This window comes from Hyperolius riggenbachi, chromosome 2 (assembly GCF_040937935.1).
Source record: "Hyperolius riggenbachi isolate aHypRig1 chromosome 2, aHypRig1.pri, whole genome shotgun sequence".
In the NCBI taxonomy this organism is placed as follows: domain Eukaryota; kingdom Metazoa; phylum Chordata; class Amphibia; order Anura; family Hyperoliidae; genus Hyperolius; species Hyperolius riggenbachi.
In genome coordinates this window covers 260,434,434-260,460,582 of record NC_090647.1, presented here as the reverse complement: position 1 = coordinate 260,460,582, position 26,149 = coordinate 260,434,434, and the positions used below count along the sequence as shown (strand labels likewise).

The window sequence follows — 26,149 nt, the reverse complement described above, 5'->3', positions numbered from 1 at the left end:
AGGTAATGTATACACTTTACACAGGGCACAGGGAAAAATTTACATTAGGGGAGACACTGTCCAGGGTTTTGTCATGATTGTTGATTGTCTGGAAATTGCACGCCATTACTGCCGCGCACCTGATCAAGTAACATCTTGCAGCATGCGCGATTGAGGATGCAACCTATTTTCATCCCGAGCGGGGCCGGGTGGCTACTAGTTTCGTCCCTGCGTGTACAGCTTGTATAACAGTGTAAATTTGCTGTCCCATCAAAATAACTTAAAGGGAAGGTTCAGGGAGGGTAGTGAAAAAATAAAAATCAATTTCCACTTACCTGGGGCTTCCTCCAGCCCGTGGCACGCAGGAGGTGCCCTCGCCACCGCTCCGCAGGCTCCCGGTGGTCTCTGGTGGCCGACCCGACCTGGCCAGGCCGGCTGCCAGGTCGGGCTCTTCTGCGCTCCAAGGTCCGGCACTTCTGCGTCCCACGCAGGCGCGCTGACGTCATCGGACGTCCTCCGGGCTGTACTGCGCAGGCGCAGAACTACTGTGCCTGCGCAGTACAGCCCGGAGGACGTCCGATGACGTCAGCGCGCCCGCGTGGGACGCAGAAGTGCCCGACCTGGTAGCCGGCCTGGCCAGGTCGGGTCGGCCACCGGAGACCACCGGGAGCCTGCGGAGCGGGCACCTCCTGCCTGCCACGGGCTGGAGGAAGCCCCAGGTAAGTGGAAATTGATTTTTATTTTTTCACTACCCTCCCTGAACCTTCCCTTTAACACAGAGCCATTAATGTCTAAACCGTTAGGGCAACAAACTTAAGTACAACCAAAAGTGAAGAATGTCAATATTGTGCCCAAAGTGTCAATACTTTATTGCCTACCATTGTTTTACAGTGCAAACTTAACTTTCTTGAGCTTAAAGTTCCCAGGTTTCCACTGGAATGCTCTTCCACTCCATGACGAATCTGGTGAATGTTAGTGATCTTGTGCAATAGGAATTAGGTTTAGAGACATGCTTGGCCAGTCCAGCACTGTTACCCTCTGGTTGTCTTGGAGGTGTGTTTGGGGTAGTTATGTTGGAATCCTGCCCTGTGGTCCAGTTTCCAAAGGGAGAGGGTCATTGCTCTGTTTCATTATGTCACAGTACATGTTGACAATCATGGTTCCCTCAATGAACTGTAGCTCCCCATTACTGGCAGCATTCACAACCCCAAACTATGACACTCCTATCAACATGCTTGACTGGAAGCAAGGCACCCTTGTATTTGTACTCCTCACCTGGTTGCTGCCAAATATGGTTGACATCATCTGAACCAAAGAAGTTTATCTTAGTCTCAGACCTCAGGACAAGGCCCCAGTAATCCATGTCCTTATTCTGCTTTTCTTCAGCAAATGGTTTGCTGGCTTTCTTGTACATCATATTTAGAAGAGTTTTCCCGCTGGGATGACAGCCATGCAGATCAATCTGATGCAGTGTGTGGCATATGGTCTGAGCACAGACAGGCTGAACTCACCATTTCAACTTCTGCAGCAATGCTGCCAGCACTCACATGCCTATTTTCAAAAGACAACTTCTGGATAGGACACTGAGATTGCACACTCAGCTTCTTCAGTTGACCTTGGCCAGGCCTGTTCTAAGTGGAAAATGTCTTGATTAACCACTGTATGGTCTTGGTCACCATGCTTCAGCTCAGTTTCAGGATGTTGGCAATCTCATTATAGCCTAGGACATCTTTATGTAGCACAACAATTCAAAGAGTTCTCTGCAATGACAGACCCGGATGGCCGACAAGGTAGAGTGTCAGCTTCCCGGCCAGGAGACTAGTTTTGTTCCCAAAAGCAGATGCCATGTTAACATAGCTTTAAAATTCCTAAGCTCTGGCAGTGATGAAATGCATACTTTCACTCAAAAAGATTATTATATGTAAATTAGAGGTGTCAAAGTCGGTGGTCTCACAAACTCAGTTGGATGATTTTTGTCCCGACTCCACAGCCCTGAGTGCAATAACATCAAATAAAACATCTGCTGCCCATTCACACCTTGTAACACTTTTTGCATGATCCAGGATGCGTGAAGCCGCACTGCTCGGCTACTGATCAGTCAAAGGAAAAATTAAACGGAGCTACGGCGGTGGACCGAATGATCGGTGAGTGACAGCACGGGCACAGGACATCTGCTGGTGGAAGCCCCAGGTAAGTGAAACAATTTTTTTTAGGCTCAGTTAAGTTTAAAGGGGTTCTGTGGATTTTTTTTAAAAAACAAAAGTGTCACTCACCTGGGGCTTCTACTGGCCCCCTGCAGCTATCAAGTCCCACGCCGTCACTGAAGCCCCCATGTTTCTCGCCGCTGGTCAACTGCCAATTATTAATCTATAAATAAATAGCTTGTGGCTCCCCTTTAAGCCTGGGTTGAACTTCATCCCAAATCAGCAGCTGATACCACATTTCCCATGAGAAATTACTACCTTTTCTCAAATAGATCAACGGGTGTGGGTGTAATTCTGTTTGGCTGATATTGTGGTGAAACTCCTCCCACAGTGTGATGTTATGAACAAGGTCATGACAGTTTCCTTTCTGTGAACATTGTTGCACTGTAAGAAACAACAGCTGCTTTCAACTGCCAAATAACCAGTCCAATATCTCCCTCTGTGCATAGATATAACCTTTTAGCCTATCACGTCGTTAGTGGGTGTGGTTATAATGTCAGTTCTTGTCTGCAAGTAGGGAAGAAGATGACATGCTGGCTCATTGTGAGTCAAATAACATGAATGAATTACATGGCGGATATCAATCATTTCTTGGTCTTTCTAATTTTTTTTTTTTTTTTAAACTTCTCACTTAGCCATGTATTTTCCCCCCTACTACTATTTTTTGGTAAATTCCTCTTTAAGGATGTACTAACTTTTGTTGATTGAGATGTAAACATTAATGGCTGCGTGATGAGTTATTTTGACTGGACAACAAATTTACACGTATATACAAGCTGTACATTGACTATTTTACATTGTATCAAAGTGCACATCTACAGTGTTGTCCCATGAAAATTATAGTATTCATAAAAAATGTGACAAAGGCACTCACATTTGTGAGATTCTGGACCACAGTGGGGAGGGGGTGTTAGTTCACCCTTGTCGCAACCTCTGTGCGCTGCATTCCACCTCTCCGATACTTCTTTCATCCAGCTGTGAAGAAGAAAGCATCAGAGAGATGGAACGTGACGTGGAGCTCAGTACACAGAGGCAGCGAGTTAACCCCCTACAAATTCAAGTTCTGTTACAAATGCATTCAAAGGCTGAGTTAGGGCTGGTGCACACTAAAAGATTTTAAAGAGAAACTCCAACCTAGAATTGAACTTTATCCCAATCAGTAGCTGATACCCACTTTTACATGAGAAATATAATGCTTTTCACAAACAGTCCATCAGGGGGCGCTTAATGACTGATTTTGTGCTGAACCCCTCCCACAAGAAGCTCTGAGTACCGCGGTACTCTGGGAAAACTGCCACAATGTAACAATGTTCACAGACAGGAATTGGCTGTTTACAGCTGTCTCTAACAGCCAAAACAGCTAGGAGCAGCTACATAACCTGCCCACAGTAAAAATGTCACCATGTAATAAATGTCAGAATGTTAATCGGGGAGAGGAAAGATTTTACAATGAGCAAACACTGACTAAAACATTTATACATAATTATGGTAAAAAATGAAGCACTTTTTTTTACTACATTATTTTCACTGGAGTTCCTCTTTAAAAGCTCTTGCTAATGCAATGCTATGGGGGATTTTTACAAAACCACTTTGCTCCAGTGTGAACACACACATAGGATAACATTAGCAAGAGCTTTTAAAATCACAAAGCCCCAGTGGGAGCCTCTGTTAGGGACCTTTTCCACGAGCAGTTCATCATAGGCAGTAAAAAGACTGTTGAACCCTCAACTGCTTGCTGCTGTCTGATAACTGCTCACTGAGTGCGCAGTTCAGCCACTTGTGGAAAGGGGCTCTTAGGCCGGATCCACACTCTAAGCACTTTTCTGAGTGCTCGTGATTGATGAGCGATTTTTTGAAAATCTCTCCCATTCACTTTCATTAAAATCGCGGTAAAAATCGCCACGATTTTTCACATACATGATCGCGGCAATTTTTAATGAAAGTGAATGGAGGAGATTTTTAAAAAGCGCTCAGAAAGCACTAATCAATCACAAAGTGCTCAGAAAAGCACTAAGGCCTGGTGCGCACCAAAAACCGCTAGCAGATCCGCAAAATGCTAGCAGATTTTGAAACGCTTTTTCTTCTTTTTCTGTAGCGTTTCAGCTAGCATTTTGCGGTTTTGTGAAGCGTTTTTGGTGTAGTAGATTTCATATATTGTTACAGTAAAGCTGTTACTGAACAGCTTCTGTAACAAAAACGCCAGCAAAACCGCTCTGAACAGGCGTTTTTCAGAGCGGTTTGCGTTTTTCCTATACTTAACATTGAGGCAGAAACGCATCCGCAATCCAAAAAATGCCTCACCCGGGAGTATGCGTTTCTGCAAAACGCCTCCCGCTCTGGTGTGAACCACCCTATTGAGATACATTGACCAAGCATATCCGCAGCCGCAAGCGGCAGCAGAAACGCTGAAAAAGCCGCTCGGTGTGCACCAGCCCTTAGTGTGGATCTGGTCCTATGGTCTGGCAGTGTGCGCAGGATATTGGGTGGGTTTGCCAAGCACCAGCTAATTTGGCAATTATGACGTAGTGGAGGGTTACAGGCCTTTTCAGCATTGCCTGCTCCTACACCACTATCTATTGTAATGACACACAAACACTACAGTAGTGTAGGTTTAAGTATATAAACAGGCTCCGAAATGCATTTATTTTTAGGGAAGCAGTGTCAAAAGTATCATAGCAGTTACTCTCCATAATCTCCCCCCCCCCCCAAACGATAGAATGTCTCTTTTCCCAGGAGGATCTGCTGTCGAAACTATGTGCCCCCATCCACACATACAGAAAGGGGAGGTGTGTTTAGTAATAGGCTGGCAACACCTCCTTCCCTTTTTCTGATTGGAAGGTGCGGTGAACAGAAGCTTAGGCATAGCCCTTTTCCCAAACTATGCTTGGAAAGGAGAGTATGCTCTGACTGGTACAGCACCGAGAGTGGCCACTGGAAAGTGAAGTGCTTACCTGCAAAGGGGGCAGCTTGCTGTGGAGGACGAAAGCAACGTTTCCCGGGGTTGGCGTTTTTGGCTCAATCAGCTCATCCTCAGCATCAGTGTTCGACATTGCGTCATCTGGGGTTTCTCTATCTTGTAACTGCCCCGAGACTACCACCATCACTCTTGCCTGGGGGCTCGCTTGTCAGAGTTGGGGGTGGGGAGGGCTGTGGTGTGATCCAGACATTGTGAGGTCACAGCCTGTGCATGCTCATGCTGTGCCTGCCCTCTCCTCACTGAGTGATGATCATCAGCTACTGGCAATGACAACCAGGAAAAGAAAGACTGTGCAGCTGTCAGCGCCGAGATTTAACAGCTATATGCATACACAGTTTATCTCCTTGACTGTTATTATGTTATCTAATTGTGTCTGTCACATCACCCCAGAGGTTATCTTGTACAGAACTGTCATGAAGTCACAGGTGGAATCTGCTGATTCTCTTCAGTAAATCACACACATTTATTTTTGCTCTGCTTCTAGCACTTGGTTTCAGATGTGGTATCACTTACAGGGATATCAGAGGTGGTGCAAAAATGGGAATTGTAACACAGCTACTTATGTTGCATCTGTTTTGAATATTTGTTTAAGCCGATTGAGGTGTATGCAATATAGATTTATTTCTATTAACTAGGGATGGTGAATGAGATGCAAATAATTCTCAGTTGATGCAGGATTATGTAAATTATTATTATTATTTATATAGCGCCAACATATTCCGCAGCGCTTTTTGTCTGCCAATGTATGCAGCTTGAAAACTGACCGTATGAACCTGTCAGAATTTTAGCGGTTTTATCGCATAATCCTGCATCAACTTAGTAGTAGGGATGCTCAGACACAATTCTAATCCAAGCGTCCAAGCGTAGTGTGACTGAAAAGTTTGTCAGTTTATAAAGAAATTTAAAAAAAAAAAATTGCAATCTGATTTCAGGTTGCCACTTCTTTGTCTGCAGTGAGCCTCTTTAAAATTGCTATAGTAATAAAAGGAAGGTTTATTTAATTACAGAGGTCCTTTAAAGAGGAGCTGTTAGGTATAGGGTCTCAGAGACAAAAAACACATATCAGTAGCTAAATACTGGCTGTACTTACATTACATATGCATTTCACTATCCACGTTTGGATTTCACAAAATTTTTATGTAGTATATGCAGAGAATGATGCTCCTGACAGCTCATGGCAGGTTCCATGTTTGTCTGTCTTGTCTGAAGCCAATTGTGATGTCATATCCTCCCTTACCCTGCTTCCTGATTAATTATACATTAACCCTCCCAAGTCCCAGCCCTCAGACACTCCTACGAGTCTCTGGTCTTATGCTCGGTACACAAGATGCGTTTTCCCGCTCGATCCGCGGGTCAATCGGGATCGATTCGATTATTTCCAACATGTTAATTATGCCAAATCGACAGCAGGAACGATCGAAATCCGATTCGAGCATGTTGGAAATAATCTAATCGACCCGCGGATCGAGCGGGAAAACGCATCGTGTGTTTTAGGCACTCAGCGGGGAGCGATCATGTCTGGGTTGCGTGTGATCTCGCTGTCAGTTGGGGTGGGGGGAGCTGTGCGAGCGATTGCGTTGTCAGTCGCGGGGGGTTGCGGATGATTGCAATGTCATTCAATTTGCGGGCGGTTGCGATGCCGGTCGTTTTGGGGGCGATTGCGATGTCAGTCGTTTTGCTTGCAATTGCGATGTTAGTCGTTTTGCAGACGATTGCGATGTCGGTCCTTTGCTTGCGATTGCAATGTCGGTCGTTTTGTTTGCGATTGCAAAATCAGTCGTTTTGCGTCCGATTGCGAAGTCAGTCGTTTTGCTTGCGATTGCGATGTCGGTCGTTTTGCTTGCGATTGCGATGTCGGTCGTTTTGCTTGCGATTGCGATGTCGGTCGTTTTGTTTGCGATGTCGGTCGTTTTGCTTGCGATTGCGATGTCGGTCGTTTTGTTTGCGATGTCGGTCGTTTTGCTTGCGATTGCGATGTCGGTCGTTTTGCTTGCAATTGCGAAGTCGGTCGTTTTGCTTGAGATTGTGAAGTCGGTCGTTTTGCGGGCGATTACGATGTTGGTCGTTTTGCCAGAGATTGCGAAGTCGGTCGTTTTGCGGGCGATTGCGATGTCGGTCGGTTTGCTTGCGATTGCGATGTCGGTCGGTTTGCTTGCGATTGCGATGTCGGTCGTTTTGCTTGCAATTGCGAAGTCGGTCGTTTTGCTTGAGATTGTGAAGTCGGTCGTTTTGCGGGCGATTACGATGTTGGTCGTTTTGCCGGAGATTGCGATGTCGGTCGGTTTGCTTGCGATTGCGAAGTCGGTAGTTTTGCGGGCGATTGCGATGTCGGTCATTTTGCGGGCGAATGCGATGTCGGTCGTTTTGGAGTTGATGGCGATGTCGGTCGGTTTGCGGGTGCTTGCGATGTCGGTCGTTTTGCGGGCGATTGCGATGTCGGTCGGTTTGCGGGCGATTGCGATGTCGGTCGGTTTGCGGGCGATTGTGATGTCAGTCGTTTTGCGGGCGATTGCGATGTCGGTCGTTTTGCGGGCCATTGCGATGTCGGGCGGTTTGCAGGTGATGTCGGTCATTTTGCGGGCGATTGCGATGTCGGTCTGCAGGTGATTGTGATGTTGGTCGTTTTGCGGGCGATTGCGATGTCGGTCGGGTTGCGGGCGATTGCGATGTCAGTCAGTTTGCGGGCGACCGTTTTGCGGGTGTCACTCGCGGGGGGGGGGGGGGGGACATGACCATCACAATGACGTCTTCATTCATTTCACTTACACCAGCCTTTTCTTTCAGCTTTATGTGTAAGAGTAAGTTTTATATTCAACTTTAGACAAGTTTCTTGCACTGCGAACAGAGGAATTGCTTTGGGAAGAACCAGAACATTGCCAGGCCTTATCAGAATTAAAAGTGAATGATTGACGGTTGATCAGTCAATCAAGCTGACAGGTATCCATCATTAGAATTCCAAAACAGATTAGTCCTACATGGAGATGGCTGGTGAGATACTAATGATTGTGGCATGTATGCAAACTGGATACAGCTTGGAAATGGCCTATCAAAATTAGCAGGAAGTGTATCCGATTGGCCAAAACCAAGCTGCATACAATTTACATTAAATTTGTGTGCAAGTTGAAATGATTAGCATCTCACTGACCATCTATATTCCAGTGCAATATTCCCCTTCAGGGCAGGAGAATTCTTCAATTCCCCCCCCCCCCCCTTTTTTCACATCCATCATGCAGTAGCACATCCCCTGGGATGTCACCTTTCTATTATAGAAAAGATGTATTTAATATTTTGTTGTTGCTTCATTCCACACTTAAAATTTCTTGTTAAAAAAAAAAAAAAAAAAAAAAGACAGAAGGCCGATCGCCAGGGCATTCTAAAACTGGTTACTGTCCTTTTGCATACGGTGAGAAACTTTCTGAAAAACAGGTTGGCCTGCTTCAGACTGTGAACATCATTTTAGGGGCTTATTGTAATTTTGGACCATTGAACTGATTTTATTTTTTTTATGAGGATTTCTTTACAGAGGAGACGGCTTTTGAGGAAAATACCAGTGCCAAACAATTTGTCCACTTTGTGAGCCATTTCTTAAAGGGTACGAGCAATTTGAAAATGGAAGACCTTGGCTTAAATGGTTTCCCAACCAACCAGCTGAGCTTTCAAGTATTAGTTTTCAGGATCGCTTTTTTGTTCCACCTTTTATCGGCATATTGGGGGGGGGGGGGGGGGGGGGGGACTTCAATATATGAAAGATGTTATGCATGTTAATTTACATAGGAAGAGTTAGATGCGGGTAGGCCAGTTGGGCCCTTTTCTTTCATTCTTTGTTGCTGACTGAGATAGTCAGAAGTATGAGAGTATCGTCTGATACACAAAGTTTTGTGAGCGAAGGGTGGTTCTCTAAACGTCAGTAACTGATGAGTAGGTGTGGGTTCAATAGCTTAGTTTTGATCAAGCTGTTTCGTTAATTCTTTTGGTTTGGGGGCTTTGATGGCTAAGACTGACATCAAGTCAGGTTTTCATCTTTGAACATTAAGGTAGCTTTTCATCGTAAGGTTTCCAGTTTGATGCAGGATTTTATTTTAATCATTGTTTACCAATGGGTTGTCCGATGTCATGCATGTTTTTTGATTTTAGAATAAGTAGTTTCTTTTCAACATACCGGAGCCCAAAGTCATACACTCTTGGGGTATTTGCACTGATCTGGTACATCAGTAAAATTGTTAAATTGAGAGATCAAATTAATTTCTTCTTATTGCACAAGAAAGTATCAGCAAATGATGTATCGCTTACTTTCCATCAAGGTTATGCCTATGGGAAGGATTCTTTTCCAGGAGCTTGCCAATATTATTTGCTAGGTTACACTTGTAAGACTGCATGTTTGCTAGTGTAAAGAGGGTTTACTTAAAGAGACACTGAAGCGAAAAAAAATTATGATATTATGATTTGTATGTGTAGTACAGCTAAGAAATAAAACATTAAGATCAGATACATCAGTCTAATTGTTTCCAGTACAGGAAGAGTTAAGAAACTCCAGTTATCTCTATGCAAAAAAGCGATTAATCTCTACGACTTTCAAAGTCGTGGAGAGGGCTGTTTTCTGACTTTTATTATCAACTGTTCCTGAACTATTTACTTTTCCTCTGCTAGAGGAGAGGTCATTAGTTCACAGACTGCTCTGAAAGACTCATTTTGAATGCAGAGTGTTGTGTAATCTGCGCACATTATAGAATGATGCAATGTTAGAAAAAACACTATATACCTGAAAAAAAAAAACATGAGAATATTTTCTTTGCTGCTAATCTTCTAGTAATTATTCATAGTACACAACCAATTCACCATATTTTTTTTTTTTTTTTTTGCTTCAGTGTCTCTTTAACTGGAAACAGTTCTTGGGGTATTTTAATGATAGAACTTTTGGGCAGCAGGTGTCACAAACATGCTAGGCAGCACCACATAGCCTCACCCTACACAGATTTTCCAGCACTGGGGACCACAATCTATGTACCAGCTGGCTGAGAAAGGAGTCAGACAGCCGCTGCTTAAACAATGAAATCACTTGCCACCCCGGGTCTATACAAGGACACCGCCTGAATAGAAAAAGCTATGCAAAACATCTTTGGTTTAATCCTTTCCTTTATGCAAAAAACAAAATTTTTACAGTACCGAGAGGCAGATTCAATGCTATGTATGTACAGAACAGGAAATAAACATTTATACAATTTAAAAAAATTAAAAAATAGTGCAATAAAAGATTACAGAAAAATTACAAAAAAATATCTAAAAAATACATCATAGCAGTAAATAAGATGAAATTACATGGAAGAATTCAAGTAAGCTTCTGTCTGTTCCAGTCTTTTGGGTTGCCATGGATGCTGGGGTCCTTTCAGTTCCTTGGAATTAAGAGTCTTGCTTTCACCTTCCTGAGATTGTGTCCAGCTCCACTTTTTTGAAATGTTAAATTGGAAGGCCCTTTTATGCTGGGAATACACGGTTCGTTTCTGGCGCTCAATTCTCCTCTCGATCGTTTTTGCCGCTCGATTCTGCAGTCGATTCTCTTATCTTCCGCTCATTTTTTTCTTATCTTTTTCCACTCACTTCTATCATAAATTGAGTGGCGATAGGATCGAAAGGGAGATCAGACATGTCTGAAATTATCCATCGAACCATCTATTTGCCTCAAAAACAAACTGTGTATTCCCAGCATTAGAGACTCCAATCTGTTAGAACGGGGTTTGTAGCCCGAGGGTAGGAGAGAGTCTTGGTGTACAACTACCGTAGTTTAATTCAACACAGATATAGTGTCTACATATTTGTGTCATTTTCATTGAATTACATATAAATGTTATGTTTATGAGACTGTTCTGTTTCTTGAGAAATTGTCAATTCTTTTGCTCAGTTTGTCATTAATGGCTATAAACAATACATTTAACTGGAATTCATCAGTTAACTTATTGGTATTTTTGTTTGAACTATATTACCCTGAAAGTACCTGTTTCCCTTATATTAGGGGGAAGACTCTACACTCTGGTTTGTTGGTTTGTGTAGATTAAAGTCTAACACTGCGCTGATCACACAGATAAGTCATGACAGGAGGATTTGTTCTCGATTCCGGTTTGCAGTTGTGTACTGACAATGCAGTGGCAATACATTTTGAAACCTTTTGGGAGGGTTGATGGTACATGAAAACAAAATATATAGCCTTATTTGAATTATTCCTGTTTTTTATAGTTTCTGTAGTTACTTTGGGAACCCATTTTTAAACCAGGTGCATTTTAATGCAGACGAATGACAAGGATGTGATTAATGCAGTGAATTGATGGACTTCAAAATCACAGTTGGTTGTCAGGGTAAAATCTCATATGTGGATTCCAGACAATCTTAAGGTCACAATCACTTGGGAAATATAGGGTGCAGTAGACTATAAAAGTGGTTGAAGCAAGTTCTACAAGCAACTAATTCCGAGTCTGAGCACATTATGCTAGGGATACTTTCAATTAAACCTTAAGCGTATTAAGTAAAATCTTTTATTGGGGTATTACCGTATATACGCGCATATAAGCCGCCCCCCCCCCCCCCCTTTACCTAAAAAAACTGGAAAAAATGATTGACCCCCATACAAGCCGGGGGTAGGAAATGCTGGCCGCCTTATTCCCCTAGTGTGTCCCAGTATAGCTAGTTAAGTGCCCAGTATGGGTAGTTAGTGCCCTAGAATAGTGCCCCAGTATAGCTAGTATAGTGCCCAGTATCATAACCCCCTGCGGCCGCTGCTTTTACCTTAGCCGGCGCCGCTTCTTCTATTCCCCTCTCCTGCTCGCTCCATAATTCACAGCAGCGCTCTTCACGGCTGCTGTCTGATGAAGCAGGAAGCAGAGAGCGCGGCTTCCTGTAGCGGCGATGTGTATCGCCATTGCTATGGGAACTGCTCTCCGCCTCATCACGGACAGCAGCCGCGAAGAGCGCTGCTGTGAATTATGGAGCGTGCAGGAGAGGGGAATAAAATAAGCAGCGGCGGCTAAGGTAATAGCAGCGGGGGGGGCACGGGGAACCACATGGCTCGCATACAAGCCGACCCCCAACTTTTGACCCACTTTTGGGGGGGGGGGGGGTCAAAATCTCGGCTTGTATGCGAGTATATACGGTGAGTCAAAGTTTCAGGGCCAAGGGTCACTTTATCAAGGCACTATACCTTACCTGAAAGTATTTCACAGAACACATTTGGTAAACAATCAGAAAAAAAGCAAACCTCCACCAAGGAGAGACACTAAAAGAAAGGTGCAGAAAGTAAGGCAAAGACAAGACCAATGCATAGATCCACTAGCACGAGAAACCACTGTCAATTGTAGTAGTAAAAAAAAAAAAAAATTAAAAAAAAAAAAAAGTAGAGACAGGCACAATCGGATGCCTCCATCACCACTGTATAGACCCTCAAATCTATGACAGATGGAGTAGAGCTAACCACATTAACATCACACACCCTCATGCGTAAAAGGGGAAGCATTCTGTAATAAAGATTAGGACGTAACAGTCAAAAATACCTCTTATCACAGGAAGATCAAAGTCAGAATTAACAGCGCAAAACCAGTTTCAACATTGTTGCATTCAACAGTTAAATGCGTTAGACAGGCTGCTGCAAAATACAAGTATATTCAGATCAAAAGACCTGTCGATCAAAAAAGACATCGCATAGATAATTGCTGCAAATGCTGCTGCTATCTACATGTTATAAAAACATGTTGTAGGTAGACATAACATTCAATAAAATGTGTTTTCCTACTTTTAATTATCCATACGGTTATATTTGCTTCTGTGCACAAGTAATAATGGCCTCAATTCACTAAGCTTACTCCTGTCTTTATAACTCTTCTGAGCTGCTTTACAGTTATCACCATGGTGATATAATTGTGGTAACTGTAAAACAGCTCAGAAGAGTTATTAAAGACATGAGTTAAGCTTAGTGAATTGAGGCCAATTGTCTGTTTACAAAATTACAAGGCTCCAAATGTATCCATTAAAAACTATCTCTTCTAAACTGCACACATACTTGAAGCAGAGAGAGCGCTCAGTTTCAGCGCTTTAACCACTTGAGGACCACAGTGGTAAACCCTCCTAAAGACCAGGCACATTTTTACTAAATTGGCCACTGCAGCTTAAAGGCCAAGCTGCAGGGCCGCACAACAGCACACAAGTGATTCTTCCCCCCCCCCCCCCCCCCACACCTTTTCCACCCACTAACAGACCTCTCTGTTGGTGGGGTCTGATCACCCCCAAGTTGTTTATTTTTAAATAAATATTTATTTTTTTGCCATTATTTTTTCCTATTTATTTTTTTTCCATATCCCCCCCTCCCCCCAGCCGGCCAATCATGGCGATCGGCTGTCATAGGCTTCTGCTCTCTCCCACTCTTGTCCCCCAGAGGGACAGCGGTGTCCCACGGCTGTCCCCAGTACTGTACATGTAAATAGACAGCGGTTTCGCCGTCTTTACAGTCTCCCGGCGATTGAAGGTGGGGCGGAGCTCCATCCCCAGAGTAGGAGATGCGCATGCAGCCTGCGTGCGATCTCCTGCAAATCCCAGCCCCAGGACTTGACGCCCATCAGCATTAGGCGGTCCCGGGGGGGGGGGGTAATGTTTACTTAATGTATCTGACAAAGGAATGTAAACAAAAAGATGTCATCTCCAGCCAACTGCCCACTGAAGCAAGGAGTATTCCACTGAAGAACAAAGTGCTGCATTTAACTGTTTGAATGCTGTTCTGCTACATTTTTTTTTTTTTTTTTGTGGTAGCAGGTTTAAGGGCTCGTTTCCACTATCGCGAATCTGCATGCGTCCAACGCATGCAGATTCGCACATGTAATGCAAGTGGATGGGCCTGTTTCCACTGTAGCGTTGTTGAGGTGCGTTTTTTTCAGCGGTAAAAAAAACGCACAAAAGAGCCAACGAATTCGCCTGCGAGTGGAATGCATGTGAATCGCCGCTAATGTATTTAATAGTAAAAACGCATGCGTTTGTTACATGCGTTTTTACCCGCGATTTCGCACCTTTTTCAATTTTATTTTGCCCTGGCAGTGTCATGGTTAATTTCGCATGGAACCCTGCCATGCGAAATCGCACGCGAAATCGCGGGTAAAAACGCATGCGAAAACGCATCCGCATGCGTTTTTACAAGCGTCGGAATGCCGGCGAAATCGCGTCGCAACAGTGGAAACAAGCCCTAAAGCTGGAAGAAGAAGTGCAGAGGTTTGCAGGCTGCATTCTTCAGCCTGGTAAGTTTGCCCACCCCTGGTATAGAGCCTACATTTTCTAAATATACATAACAATCTAGTGCCTTACAGTCCACCCATCGATACACACGACAAACAAAGCCACACTCTCGTTACACAGCTTGCACCCATACGTTTTCTATGTCAAAATATACTATAACACATTCAAATATCTGTACTTTATTCAAATACATATGGACAACTGCAATATATCAGTAAAATTTAAGTTAATGGCGCTTCTAGGTAAATGCTTATTGTGCCTTATCAGAAGTGGTAAGGGTCAGAAACTTGATTTTAGCAGTAAAATATTATGATTACGTTCCAGTATTTTTGCCTATAACAATACTATATGAACTACTGCAAAAGTATCCTAAAGGACAACTGAAGAGAGAGGTATATGGAGGCTGCCATGTTTATTTCCTTTTAAGCAATACCAGTTGCCTGGCAGCCCTGCTGATTCTCTGCCTCTAATACTATTAGCCATAGCCCCTGAACAAGCATGCAGCAGATCAGGCGTTTGACATTAATGTCAGATCTGACAAGACTAGCTGCATGCTGGTTTCTGGTGTTATTCAGATACTACTGCAGAGAAATAGACCAGCAGGACTGCCAGACAACTGGTATTGATTAAAATGAAATAAATATGGCAGCCTCCGTAGACCTCTTACTTCTGTTCCCCTTTAAATGTTTCAGGATTTTTGCACCTGCCATCCCTGACAGCTCATTTAGCTGGGTCAATACTATGGCACAGCAGTATCAGATCCATATTAATGTATTCGCTGTAATCGTTGTATGGTCCATTGTAGTGTCTGCGACTGGTTCATCGACTGATGCGTGCCAATCCTTACCACGGTCTAAGAATGCATGAAGCATGACCTTTCCGTAATGGAAACACCATAAATAAATGTACAACCCCTCAGAAAAATGTTGCAATCTTCAACCTATCTGTTTTGCGTGAGCTGTCTGGTAGTGATGGTCAGTCAGAGGCAAATAATTCCAAGTCAATGCAAATTGTTATGCTAATTTATGCAAATATTTGCAACTAGAGAACAGAACAATCAAATGCTCTATTTTATTGGTCTGTTTTCAAGTTGGACTGTTTGTTTTTTTCTATAGACCCTACACTGACCTTGACATCATGGGCTAGTTGGTTAACGGTTATGCGGCAATCCTCCAAAATGGCAGCTTCCACTTGCCTGATGGTGTCTTCATCAATGGCAGATTGTGGGTGCCCTAGAATGGGAGCCGTTTCCACTGAGGTATGACCACACTTGAACTGAAGATGCCAGTGCTTGACTATGTCATATGATGGTGCATCCTCCCCATATGTGACTTTCATCTCATCGAACGTCTCCTGTGGTGTGTGGCCCTTCAAATACAGGAACCGGATGACGGCTCTGCATTCCATTGACTCCATTTTCACACATTACTCCACGTTAGGACCTGTAAAGGAACATGGTTTAGCAATCCATCATGACATAACATTAAACAAGCAACAACAAGCAAGCACTATCATCCCATGCCTTTTGTCACTACTCCCAACCCCCCCCCCCCCCCCCCAAAAACAAAAAAAACCAAGCTGTTTGGCTATGGTTAAGCAGCATGTCTGTACAGCACTGGTTGCTAAACCTGTCATCAAGAACAATTGCCAAGGAATATTCCAGATGATAATTGTGTGTCTATACATACTTGAACTGCAGCAGTATTTGATTAGCCTGATTTTCACCAGTAAAGGGTATACAATATAAGATGCACTTTTCCTCCCCTAAAAATGGGGAGAAAAAGTCACTGCATCTTTGTACTATATTCCAAATACAGGAAGTCCCTGAATGCCTGCCAATGTTAACAGCTGCGATGACAGGAACTCCCTTGTATTGTAATGTGTACTCCTTTGTGTCCCTTGTGCCTCCCCCATATATAGTTAAATGCAGCGGCAGTGCATCTCATTTGATACATTGTCTCCCACGGCAATCAGAGACCTTTCCTCTCCCTCACTGTTCCCCTAGTGCTGGTCATGTGTAGGGCAGGAGCCAATGGATCTGGAGAGATGCACTGCCGCTGCTTTTAAACTATGCATGGGAGAGTGGAGGGGGACACAAAGAAGGACACGGAGGAATTAAGGGGGACGAACAGGGCACAAAGGGGGATAAAAAGGGCACAAAGGGGGACAAAAAGGGCACAAAGGGGGGGACAAACAGGAGGACACAAAAGGACATGGACAAAAAAAAAAAAAAAAAAAAGACACTGGGGGAAAAAAAAAAAGACACGGGGACAAAAAGAGGCACAGAGGACACAAGGGAGACAATAGAGGACACAAAGGGGCACACAAGAGATACAAGTCCAACACAATAACTGGAGAAAGAACATCTACAAGACGCATCTAGACCATGAACGCACCAGGTTTACAAGGTAAACAGAAGGCTAGCGACAAGCAGATTGTCGCTAGCCTGGCACTATTTTTCAGGGAAGACAGCAGAGCCCAGGGAGGACTGGCGGTAATACCGGAAGGACACAGAGGCATGTCATTGCGCAGAGAACATGCCTCTGTGTCCTATTCAGATTTAGAAAATCCGCCTCGGGTTCTCTTTAAAAAGGACCACTACTGCAAAAAGAAGTAGGCAGTTAGAATCTGACAGAACGGACTGGTTTTGGGCCAGTCCATATCTGACAGGTTTTGGGCCAGTCCATCTCCTCATGGGGTATTCTCAAGGATTTCTTTTTTTTTTTTTCAAAAGCATTTCCGGAACGGCAGTTAACTGACAAAATAGTGTGCAAGTGATTAGGGAGGCTGGCTGGTATCTTACTATTTTGGCAGTTAAACTGCTGTTCAGGAAATGCTGTTGAAAACAAAGAAAACCATGAGAATACCCCATGAGGAGATGGACTGGCCCAAAACCTGTCAGTTCTGACAGATTTTAACTGCCTACTTTTTTAACGATAGCACTGCTCAAAGGTCTGTGATAGTACAATTTAGCACTGCTCTGCTCAAAGGTCTGTGACTCCAGTTAACTCTGAAGCCCCGTACACATGCTAGATTAAAGACGGCTGAGGAAGCCTTTAAGGTTTGCCTCAGCCGATAAGCTGGCATGTGTACAGTGGCCCCCAATCGGTGCTCGGTCAGCATTCTGCCGGGCAGATCAATTCAGTCGAGCAACGTTCAATTGCTTTGAACTCACCGATGCCCAGCCCAATAAATGTCAAGGCTTTGCCGACCCGTCAGCCCTCTGCCGCCCTCCTCCAATTGAAACAGAATACGTAGTGAGCCTGTAGGCTGACTATGCATATGTATAGCCTTGGCCCAGCAATGTTGCCTGAGGGAACAAGTCATCCGATGACATCAGTCAGTGTGTACAGGCCTTACACTGAAGAAATTTTTTTTACCTTACTTTCTGATTTGATGCATCCCCACGGCAGAACAAGTTATTTATGGCCCAGAAATAGCCAAGCAAAGTTCCAAAACTTTGCAAGTCACAGATTTTGCTGCCTGGGAGAGGCAGAGCTGTGCGCAGTAGCTCCGCCTCTCCCCGCCCCTCTTAAAGAAGGAATTGAAGAGAAAATGTCAGCACCAGATTTAACAGCCAACAGCTTCACACTTAATCCTCCCAACCTGGATGTGCTTCAGCAGTAATGTCATCAAATAGGAAGTAGATTAGAGACGCAGCACCAACTCCATGCAGTTAGGTTTATTGGATTAAGACAGAGGGCATACAGGCATAGGGGGGTACAGACATCGGCCTTACAGCCGTTTCGCAGGGCTCCCGCTTCTTCAGAGACCACAAGATGTCACATCTTGTGGTCTCTGAAGAAGTGGGAGCCCCGCGAAACGGCTGTAAGGCCGATGTCTGTACCCCCCTATGCCTGTATGCCCTCTGTCTTAAAGAAAGAAGACTGAGAAGGGAGGCAAGAGGTGGAGATTGATTGGAGAAGAGGCAGAGCTACCGCGCACAACTCTGCCTCTTCCAGGAAGCAAAAATATGCAAGCCATGGAACTTTGCTGGGCTATTTCTGGGCCATAAATAACTTGTTGTGCCGCAAGGGATGCGGCAAATCAGCTTAGAATTTAATGCTGAAGACTGCTAAATACAGTGCCTCTTTAAGGATTTGTTACCTGTTCACAGCTATAGAGCTAAAATGATAACTGAAGCGAGAGGGATATCAACGCTGCAATATTTGTTTCCTTTTAAGCAATACCAGTTCCTGGCTATCTTGCTAATCCTTTGCCTCTAATTATTTTAGCCATAGGTGTTTTTGACATTGTTAGATCTGACAAAATTTGCCACATGCTTGTTTCTGGTGTTTTTCAGACACTATGACACTCAAACAGATCAGCAGTACTGCCAGGCAACTGGTATTGTTTAAAAGGAAATAAATATGTCAGCCTCCATATACCTCTAACTTAAGTTGTCCTGTAAAGCAAATCTGCAGTGACAAAACATATTTTTGAAAACAGATATGTGGACCCACGATTTTCCAGCTTGCTCAATCGATACCTTCAACCGATTTCAGTCTAAAATAAGCGGAATGTGCATGCTTATTGCATCACCAATTTTCATCTGATTCAAATCAGATGGTTGATCGGTCCGCAAAATCAATAGATGTATGGCCACCTTTACTAACCATTTCAACAATTATTGAAACGGTCAATTAAATTATTTGAATTTGTATGCTGACCCAATCAAAATCAATTGAGTCTGCTACTTCCTTTTGTCCTGTAGAAACCAGTTGTTTTGGAGCAAATGCGAATGAACTTTGACTGAAGCACTCAGTTTCATGTGCACATTACACTGTTCTCAGCAGTAGTTTACCGATGCCTACACACAGAATTAATCAAACAAGCAATGTAACCTGAAACACTGTGTTGGCTCCTACTGTGTACTCTTTAATATAAATCCTTTTCAGTTGGCCGAGCGCAAATCATCCTACTCTTGTGCTAATGAACTGACCTCTACATAGAACACTATAATAATAAAAAAAAAAAAAACACACAACAGAGGACAGGTGTTCCTCAGCCACCCAAAATAAGGCCTCTTTCACAGATGGCTGAACTGCTTGTTTGTCAAGCAGTTCAACTTCCCAGCCTTAAAGAGTAAAGGTGCGTACACACATGCGACTATAGTCGTTTGTAACGATCGTTCCCCGATCTTTACCAACGACGATCGTTACAAAAAACGAACCACCGACTATTAAGGCAAACGACGAACGAGCCAAATCGCTACAAAAGAAAGTTCTGTCTCGGCGGATTTTAACCAACGACGATCGTTTGCAAAAGTAGTACATCGTTGGAAACGATCGTTCGTACTAGGCTTGACATGCGCATTTCACTATTTCTCCATGGAACTTCTCATTTTTATGCGCAGGCGCAATAGTTGCTTTCTGTGATGTAACGTTCGTTCTAACGATCAGATCGTTACACACATTTTAAAACTATCTTTACTTAGGTCGTTCTTTCATCAATTAAAAGTTCGTTCGTCGTTCTTAACGAACGATCGTTGTCGCATGTGTGTACGTAGCATGACTGTCAGGCTGCAAAAGCTAATTTAAACCTCTATTCTCCTGTGTTAAACAGTTTAGAAGGAAGCCAAAAAGGCACTACTGAAGTTAAAAATCTCTAGTTTTGATGTGTGCTTATCAGCAAAGCTGTTAGACCCAAGCTCTTAAGAAGACGAGAGCCGCATACCATACAGCAAAGCATTCTGGGGCCCTCCCCTCGGCTGCTAGTGATAAGTTACAGGGCTCTTGTTACAAAAGCAGCAGCCCGCAGCACTGAAAAAACTCCCAGCAGAGTACACTGCAGGAGTCCGCTATTGTTCCCAGCCACATGGCTAATTAATATTCACTGCACTGTAGTGTTTTACATTACCGATCTTTTGTGTGAGTCTAATCATCAGGAAGCAGGCAGGACATGACAACACATTTGGCTTCATAGGAGACAGACAAACATGGAACCTGCCATGAGCTGTCAGGAGCATCATTCTCTGCAAATACTATATAAAGATTCTGTGAAATCCAAACGTGGACAGTGAAATGCATATGTAATGTAAGTACAGCCAATATTTAGCTACTGATATATGTGTTTATTGTCTCTGAGACCCTATACCTAACAGCTCCTCTTTAAAGAGAGTCTGAAGCGAGAATAAATCTCGCTTCAGACCTCATAGATAGCAGGGGCATGTGTGCCCCTGCTAAACCGCCGCTATCCCGCGGTTTAACGGGGGTCCCATCACCCCCAAATCCCCTCCGTGCAGCCGGGGAGCGCTTCCGCATTGGGGCAGGGCTAACCGCCGCAGCCCTGCCTCATGCACGTCTATCAGATGAGTACCTCCGCCTCTCCCCCGCCCCTCTCAGTCTTCCTTCACTGAGAGGGGCGGGAGAGAGGCGGCGATGCGCGTCTGATAGACGCGACTAGAGGCAGGGCTGCAGCCGTTAGCCCTGCCTCCAGGAAGAAAAAATTTCACGACCAAGTTTTGCCGGGGTGGGTTTGGGGGTGAAGGGACCCCCGTTTAGCCGCGGGATAGCGGCGGTTTAGCAGGGGCACACATGCCCCTGCAAACTATGAGCTCTGAAGCGAGATTTATTCTCGCTTCAGAGTCTCTTTAACCTCCTTGCCGGTTATCCCGAGCTCAGCTCGGGGTAACCTGCGCAGGAGGATATCTCAGGCCCCGCTGGGCCGATTTGCATAATTTTTTTTTTGTTACAAGCAGCTAGCACTTTGCTAGCTGCTTGTAACTTCCGATCGCCGCCCCTCGCCGCCGATCCGCCGCGCCGAGTCGCTCCCCCCCGCCCCAGAGCCCTGCGCTGCCTGGCCAATCAGTGCCAGGCAGCGTTGAGGGGCGGATCGGGATTCCCTATGACGTCCCGACGTCCATGACGTCAGTGACGTCATCCCGCCCGTCGCCATGGCGACCGGGGAAGCCCTGCAGGAAATCCCGTTCTCAACGGGATTCCCTGCATACTCTGATCGCCGAAGGCGATCGGAGTGGGTGGGGGGATGCCGCCGCTTAGCGGCTATCATGTAGCGAGCCCTTGGCTCGCTACATGATTTAAAAAAAAAAAAAATTTAAAAAAAATGTGCGGCGCTGCCTCCTTGCCGGATTTTTTAGACCGGCAAGGAGGTTAAATTGGACCTGAACTCTTGCACAGAACAAAAGAAAAGCATAGAGAAATGCACTCAATATGTATTTAGAGAGTTTAGCCTGTCTAATTCTACCTCAACTGTAACTATGCACAAGTTGAAATGTGATCCCTGAGCTGTGTCAGCTGACTGCCATTGCATAGAGGTAATAGGTAAACACAGGATGTGAGCAATGCCTGCTTCCATGAAAGAAGAAAGTAGACAAACTGCAGATTTATAGCAGGATTTGTAGCAGCTGTAACCAAGAAATGTTTTCTTTAAGGGTTATTATGCTGTTGCTTATCTTTTAGAGCAGAGAGGAAAATCTGAGTTCAGGCACGCTTTTAGCTCGTTTTGCTACAATAACATGCAGCTGAATGGTAACGTTTGTTAACACCACTTGTGTCACATTTGGCACATGGTGGCATTACCCTATGTCCAAAAAATCTCATATTGCGTCTGAGGATGGCAAGCGCCTGGCCGGCAAACAGGAGCCTCATAAAGAACAGTTTTCCAATCACAGCACCTTCTACAACTTGAAGCGTTGTAATTGGCCAAATAGTGTGGGTGTTATTACTACTACAACCTAAGATTGGGCTGGGAAAACTATGGTCAGCGAGATATATACACCTTGTTGGTGTTTTTTAATCCGGCCCACCGATAGAATCCGGCCCTCCTCTCTCCCTGCAAAGTTGCTAGTGATACATAATGATAGGTTTACCTCAACCAATCTACTTGGCCACAGTAGCTTCATGTGACCCACCAACAGCATGTGCCAGATGATGCCGCTGTGGAAATGAGCACTGGAAGCAGTGATTGGATGAGTTAATCATGTCATTATGCACTTACAGCTCTGCTGGGAAGAACGAGAGGAATGCACCCTGAAAGTGGAATGCAGCTCGCAACTAAATAAAAAAAAAAAAAAAAAAAAAAAAGAAACCAACTTTGCCACCCCTGACCTTAGCAAATCCTAAAAGTTTGAGAGTGCGCCATTAACCCAATCACATAGTGGAATTTCCCTATAAGGTTTCCCGCTGGGTCACCTCAAGTAGACTAGCAGTGTAAAGTGGTATATCTAGAATTGCACCAAAAGGAGGTAGAAATTGCACTACTCGTCAATACATCAAATCACTGACATGTTATCTTTGGAATATGGATAAATTATTATGTTAACAGTGAGCATTATTAGTGTTCAGCACTGCACATTTCCAGACCCTCCTCCAATCAACCATTGCTCCAATAATCAACACCTCTTGGGAGTGCAGCAATCAGGAACTGTTTCCAGACCATGTAATCTTACAAATTGACTACAAGCTACTCATAGAAATAGTTACTGAGGAGTACTATCTCAGGAACTGCCAGACTGGCTATGTGCCTCTACTACCAGCTCACTGCCATGACAGCCAAGCAAAAACTGGCGACAGAAGGCAACTTACTTAGGGCTCTTTTTACATTAACAATCGCGTGCAGGAGCCAATTTCCTGCAAGCGTTATTGGCCTGCAGCATGACGTCAAGAAGTTGCGGTGGGACACGGATTAGCGGTGGTAGTTCTAATTTACCCAACGGGGAAAATGCTGCAGCTGGACGTTACGAAGCTCCCAGATGCATTGTAATGTAACGCTCTGGAACGCTTTGTCTAATGTGAAAGTTAACATGAAAGTAAAATAGACTTTCATGTTTCCTTTGTAAACGCAAACTAGGCGCAATCCGTCAAAACACTCGGATGAGCTCCTAGTGTGAACGAGCCCTAAAGCCCAATCTACACGATACAATTCTTTGTGCGATTCGATTACAATTCTATTTACGGTCCAATTAAATCCGACATGTCCGATCGGGATTCGATTTAATTCGATTTGCCATTGCAAATCGAATTGATTCAAATCAAATCGTAATCGGACACGTCGGATTTAATTGTAAATAGAAGCGTAATCGAATCGCACAGATCGTGTAGATGGGGATTAAAGGTATAACAGCAATAGACAGCTAATAGAGGACACACATGGTGACTGAACTCCTCACACAAAACTGTGACAAAAAATGCCATTTTTGTCCAATCACAGCAAGTCCCCCTAGAAGTAATCATTCCACACTCTGCAGTTGATAGTATCTAGGTAGCTACAGATGCTACACCCCGCAGAGGAATTCCTGCCCAGTGACTCATAACACAGCTGAGCATCCCTGCAGCAGCAGCACCGGGTTTGCCCCACCCTGAGCAGCGCACCCACTCGTTAGCCGGGATCCCTCTCCTTCTCTCTCTCCACGTGGAAGGCGTAAAAGGACAAGATGAGGCCGAGGACGCACACCACATACCGGGCCCCGCTCTCCCACCGCGGCACAGACACTCTTAGCACGGGCGCCGCCATCTTAACCCCGGCCTGCTCTAATCTCGCGCGGGAGCGAGACACACTCAACGCTCGCTCCGGCTACAGCAGTGACGTTCCCAGCAGCGAGTGGACAAAGAGGCTGAACCGAGGCGTGGAGCTCAGGCGGGACGCGACTCTGCAGCTAACCAATCAGCGAACGCCTGGCGCCAGCACGTTACTGAGAGCTGAAGTGCTGCCAGTGGGACCAGTAAGCCAATAAAATGGTATTTAAAGAGAACCTGTACTGAGTAAAAATATTTAAAATAAACACATGAGGTAGCTTCAAATGAACATTGCATAGTTACCTTGCCATCAGTTCCTCTCAGAAGCTCACCATTTTCTTCTGACAATAATCTCTTCCAGTTCTGACAACATTTTGTCAGATCTGAAATATATCAGTTGCTGTCAGTAAAATAGCAATTGCTGTCAGTTATAGCTGAGAGGAAAACTGATGTACCAGGTAATGTCCATGTTTCCCTATGGCTCAAGTGGGCGATGTTACAGTTTAACTGTGTGCTGACCAGAAGGCTGTTATGGGTAATAACCATTTTCAAAATGGAGGACGGAAGATCCCCTTGATCACAGTGAACAAACAGGACGCAGGACAGGAGAAAGACACTGAGGAGTAGACTACATGGAAGGTAAGTATGACTTGTCATTTTGAAGAGGAGAAAACACAGTACCTGGCACCAAAATGCAGCAGGGCAGACACACCGGACCCAGGATCAAGGAGCGTGCACATCCACAAATGAGTTATATCCAGCAGAGTTGAAGACAAAAAGAAGGGGCACCGCTTCTTAAAATTCCTTTATTCCGGTGGGGGAAATAGCAGGTACACAGCAGTGGGGGTGGAAAGAGCCTGACAGCTGTTTCGCTGGTTTAAACCAGCTTCTTCAGAGGCAGAGTGTACACTTTTTGTCTTCAACTCTGCTAAGTATGACTTGTGTATGCTTATTTTGACTTTTAATTTTCAGTTCAGGTTTTCTTTAAATTAACTCAGTGAGGTAAAATGTGGAATGTGTGAGGTAATTGCAGGCGCTAGTTCACTAGGGGTCCAACAGGGTACTGGTGTAGGGGACCCAGCAGGAAACCTTAAAATGAACCGAGCATCATTTTTAACACCCAGGGCAGCTCTATAGCAAATTAAAATGCATTCTAAAATGTGGTTTATTATTAACCCATTCAGGTTCCGTCGGTTTCACGTGAGAAATGTTCACCTCCTATTCATTAGCCTATAACTTTATCACTACTTATCACAATGAACTGATCTATATCTTGTTTTTTCCGCCACCAATTAGGCTTTCTTTGGGGGGTACATTTTGCTAAGAGCCACTTTACTGTAAATGCATTTTAACAGGAAGAATAAGAAAAAAATGGAAAAATTCATTATTTCTCAGTTTTCAGCCATTATAGTTTTAAAATAATACATGCCTCCATAATTAAAACTCACGTATTGTATTTGCCCATATGTCCCGGTTATTACACCGTTAAAATTATGTCCCTATCACAATGTATGGCGACAATATTTTATTTGGAAATAAAGGTGCATTTTTTCCGTTTTGCATCTATCACTATTTACAAGTTTAAAATAAAAAAAATATATAAATATTTCATCTTTACATTGATATTTAAAAAGTTTAGACCCTTAGGTAAATATTTACATGTTTTTTTTTTTTTATTGTAATGTTTTTTGTTTTTTTTATAGTAAACATTTTATTTGAGTAGTTTTGGGAGGGTGGGAGGTAAACAATAGGTTTGTAATGTAAATGTGTGTTGATTTTCATTTTTTTTTATTTTCAGTTGTAGTATTACTTTTTGGCCACAAGATGGCGGCCATGAGTTTGTTTACATGACGTCACTCTAAGCGTAACACACGCTTAGAGTGACGCATCGGGGAGGGAACAGCCAGAAAAGGCGCAGCTTCCGAGAGAAGCTGTCGCTTTTTCAGCGGGGGAGAGGAATCAGTGATCGGGCCCCGTAGCCCGATTTACTGATTGCCTGGCTACCGAATCCGCGGCCGGGAGCGATCGGCCGCGGGAGCGCGCGGTAGTGCGCATGGTTCCTGGACGTAGTTTCTACGTCCAGGAACCAAAATAGGTTAAAAAAAAAAAACTTTAATTTTACCTCATTTTTTACAACTAAGGGTTAAAATAGCCACTTTGTCCATCACTAAAGGACCTGAGGTCCCTGAGCAGGAGATGGTGGAACACAGATAAGAAATCACCTCATTAGACTTAATTGACCACAAACAAAC

The 26,149-nt window shown here is 44.1% G+C and overlaps 1 protein-coding gene across 6 annotated transcripts in view; it reads right to left on the bottom strand.

Moving 5' to 3' along the window:
* The window catches only part of KCTD7 (potassium channel tetramerization domain containing 7), a 69,886-nt gene extending 45,918 nt beyond the window's left edge, over positions 1 to 23,968 (bottom strand). For 4 of the 6 annotated variants that reach the window (XR_011026226.1, XR_011026227.1, XR_011026230.1 and 1 more), the window contains exons 1-2: positions 23,843 to 23,968; positions 15,550 to 15,863 (exon numbers count right to left, since the gene is read on the bottom strand). Coding sequence is in view for 1 of the 6 variants with exons in the window: in XM_068268595.1 (XP_068124696.1) it covers positions 15,550 to 15,837 (288 nt within the window). In the remaining 5 variants the exon portion in view is untranslated. Of the gene's footprint in view, positions 1 to 15,549; positions 15,864 to 23,753 lie in introns of all 6 variants that reach the window. The other 2 variants (XR_011026228.1, XR_011026229.1) reach the window with 2 other exon arrangements.
* Positions 23,969 to 26,149: the final 2,181 nt, after the last annotated feature.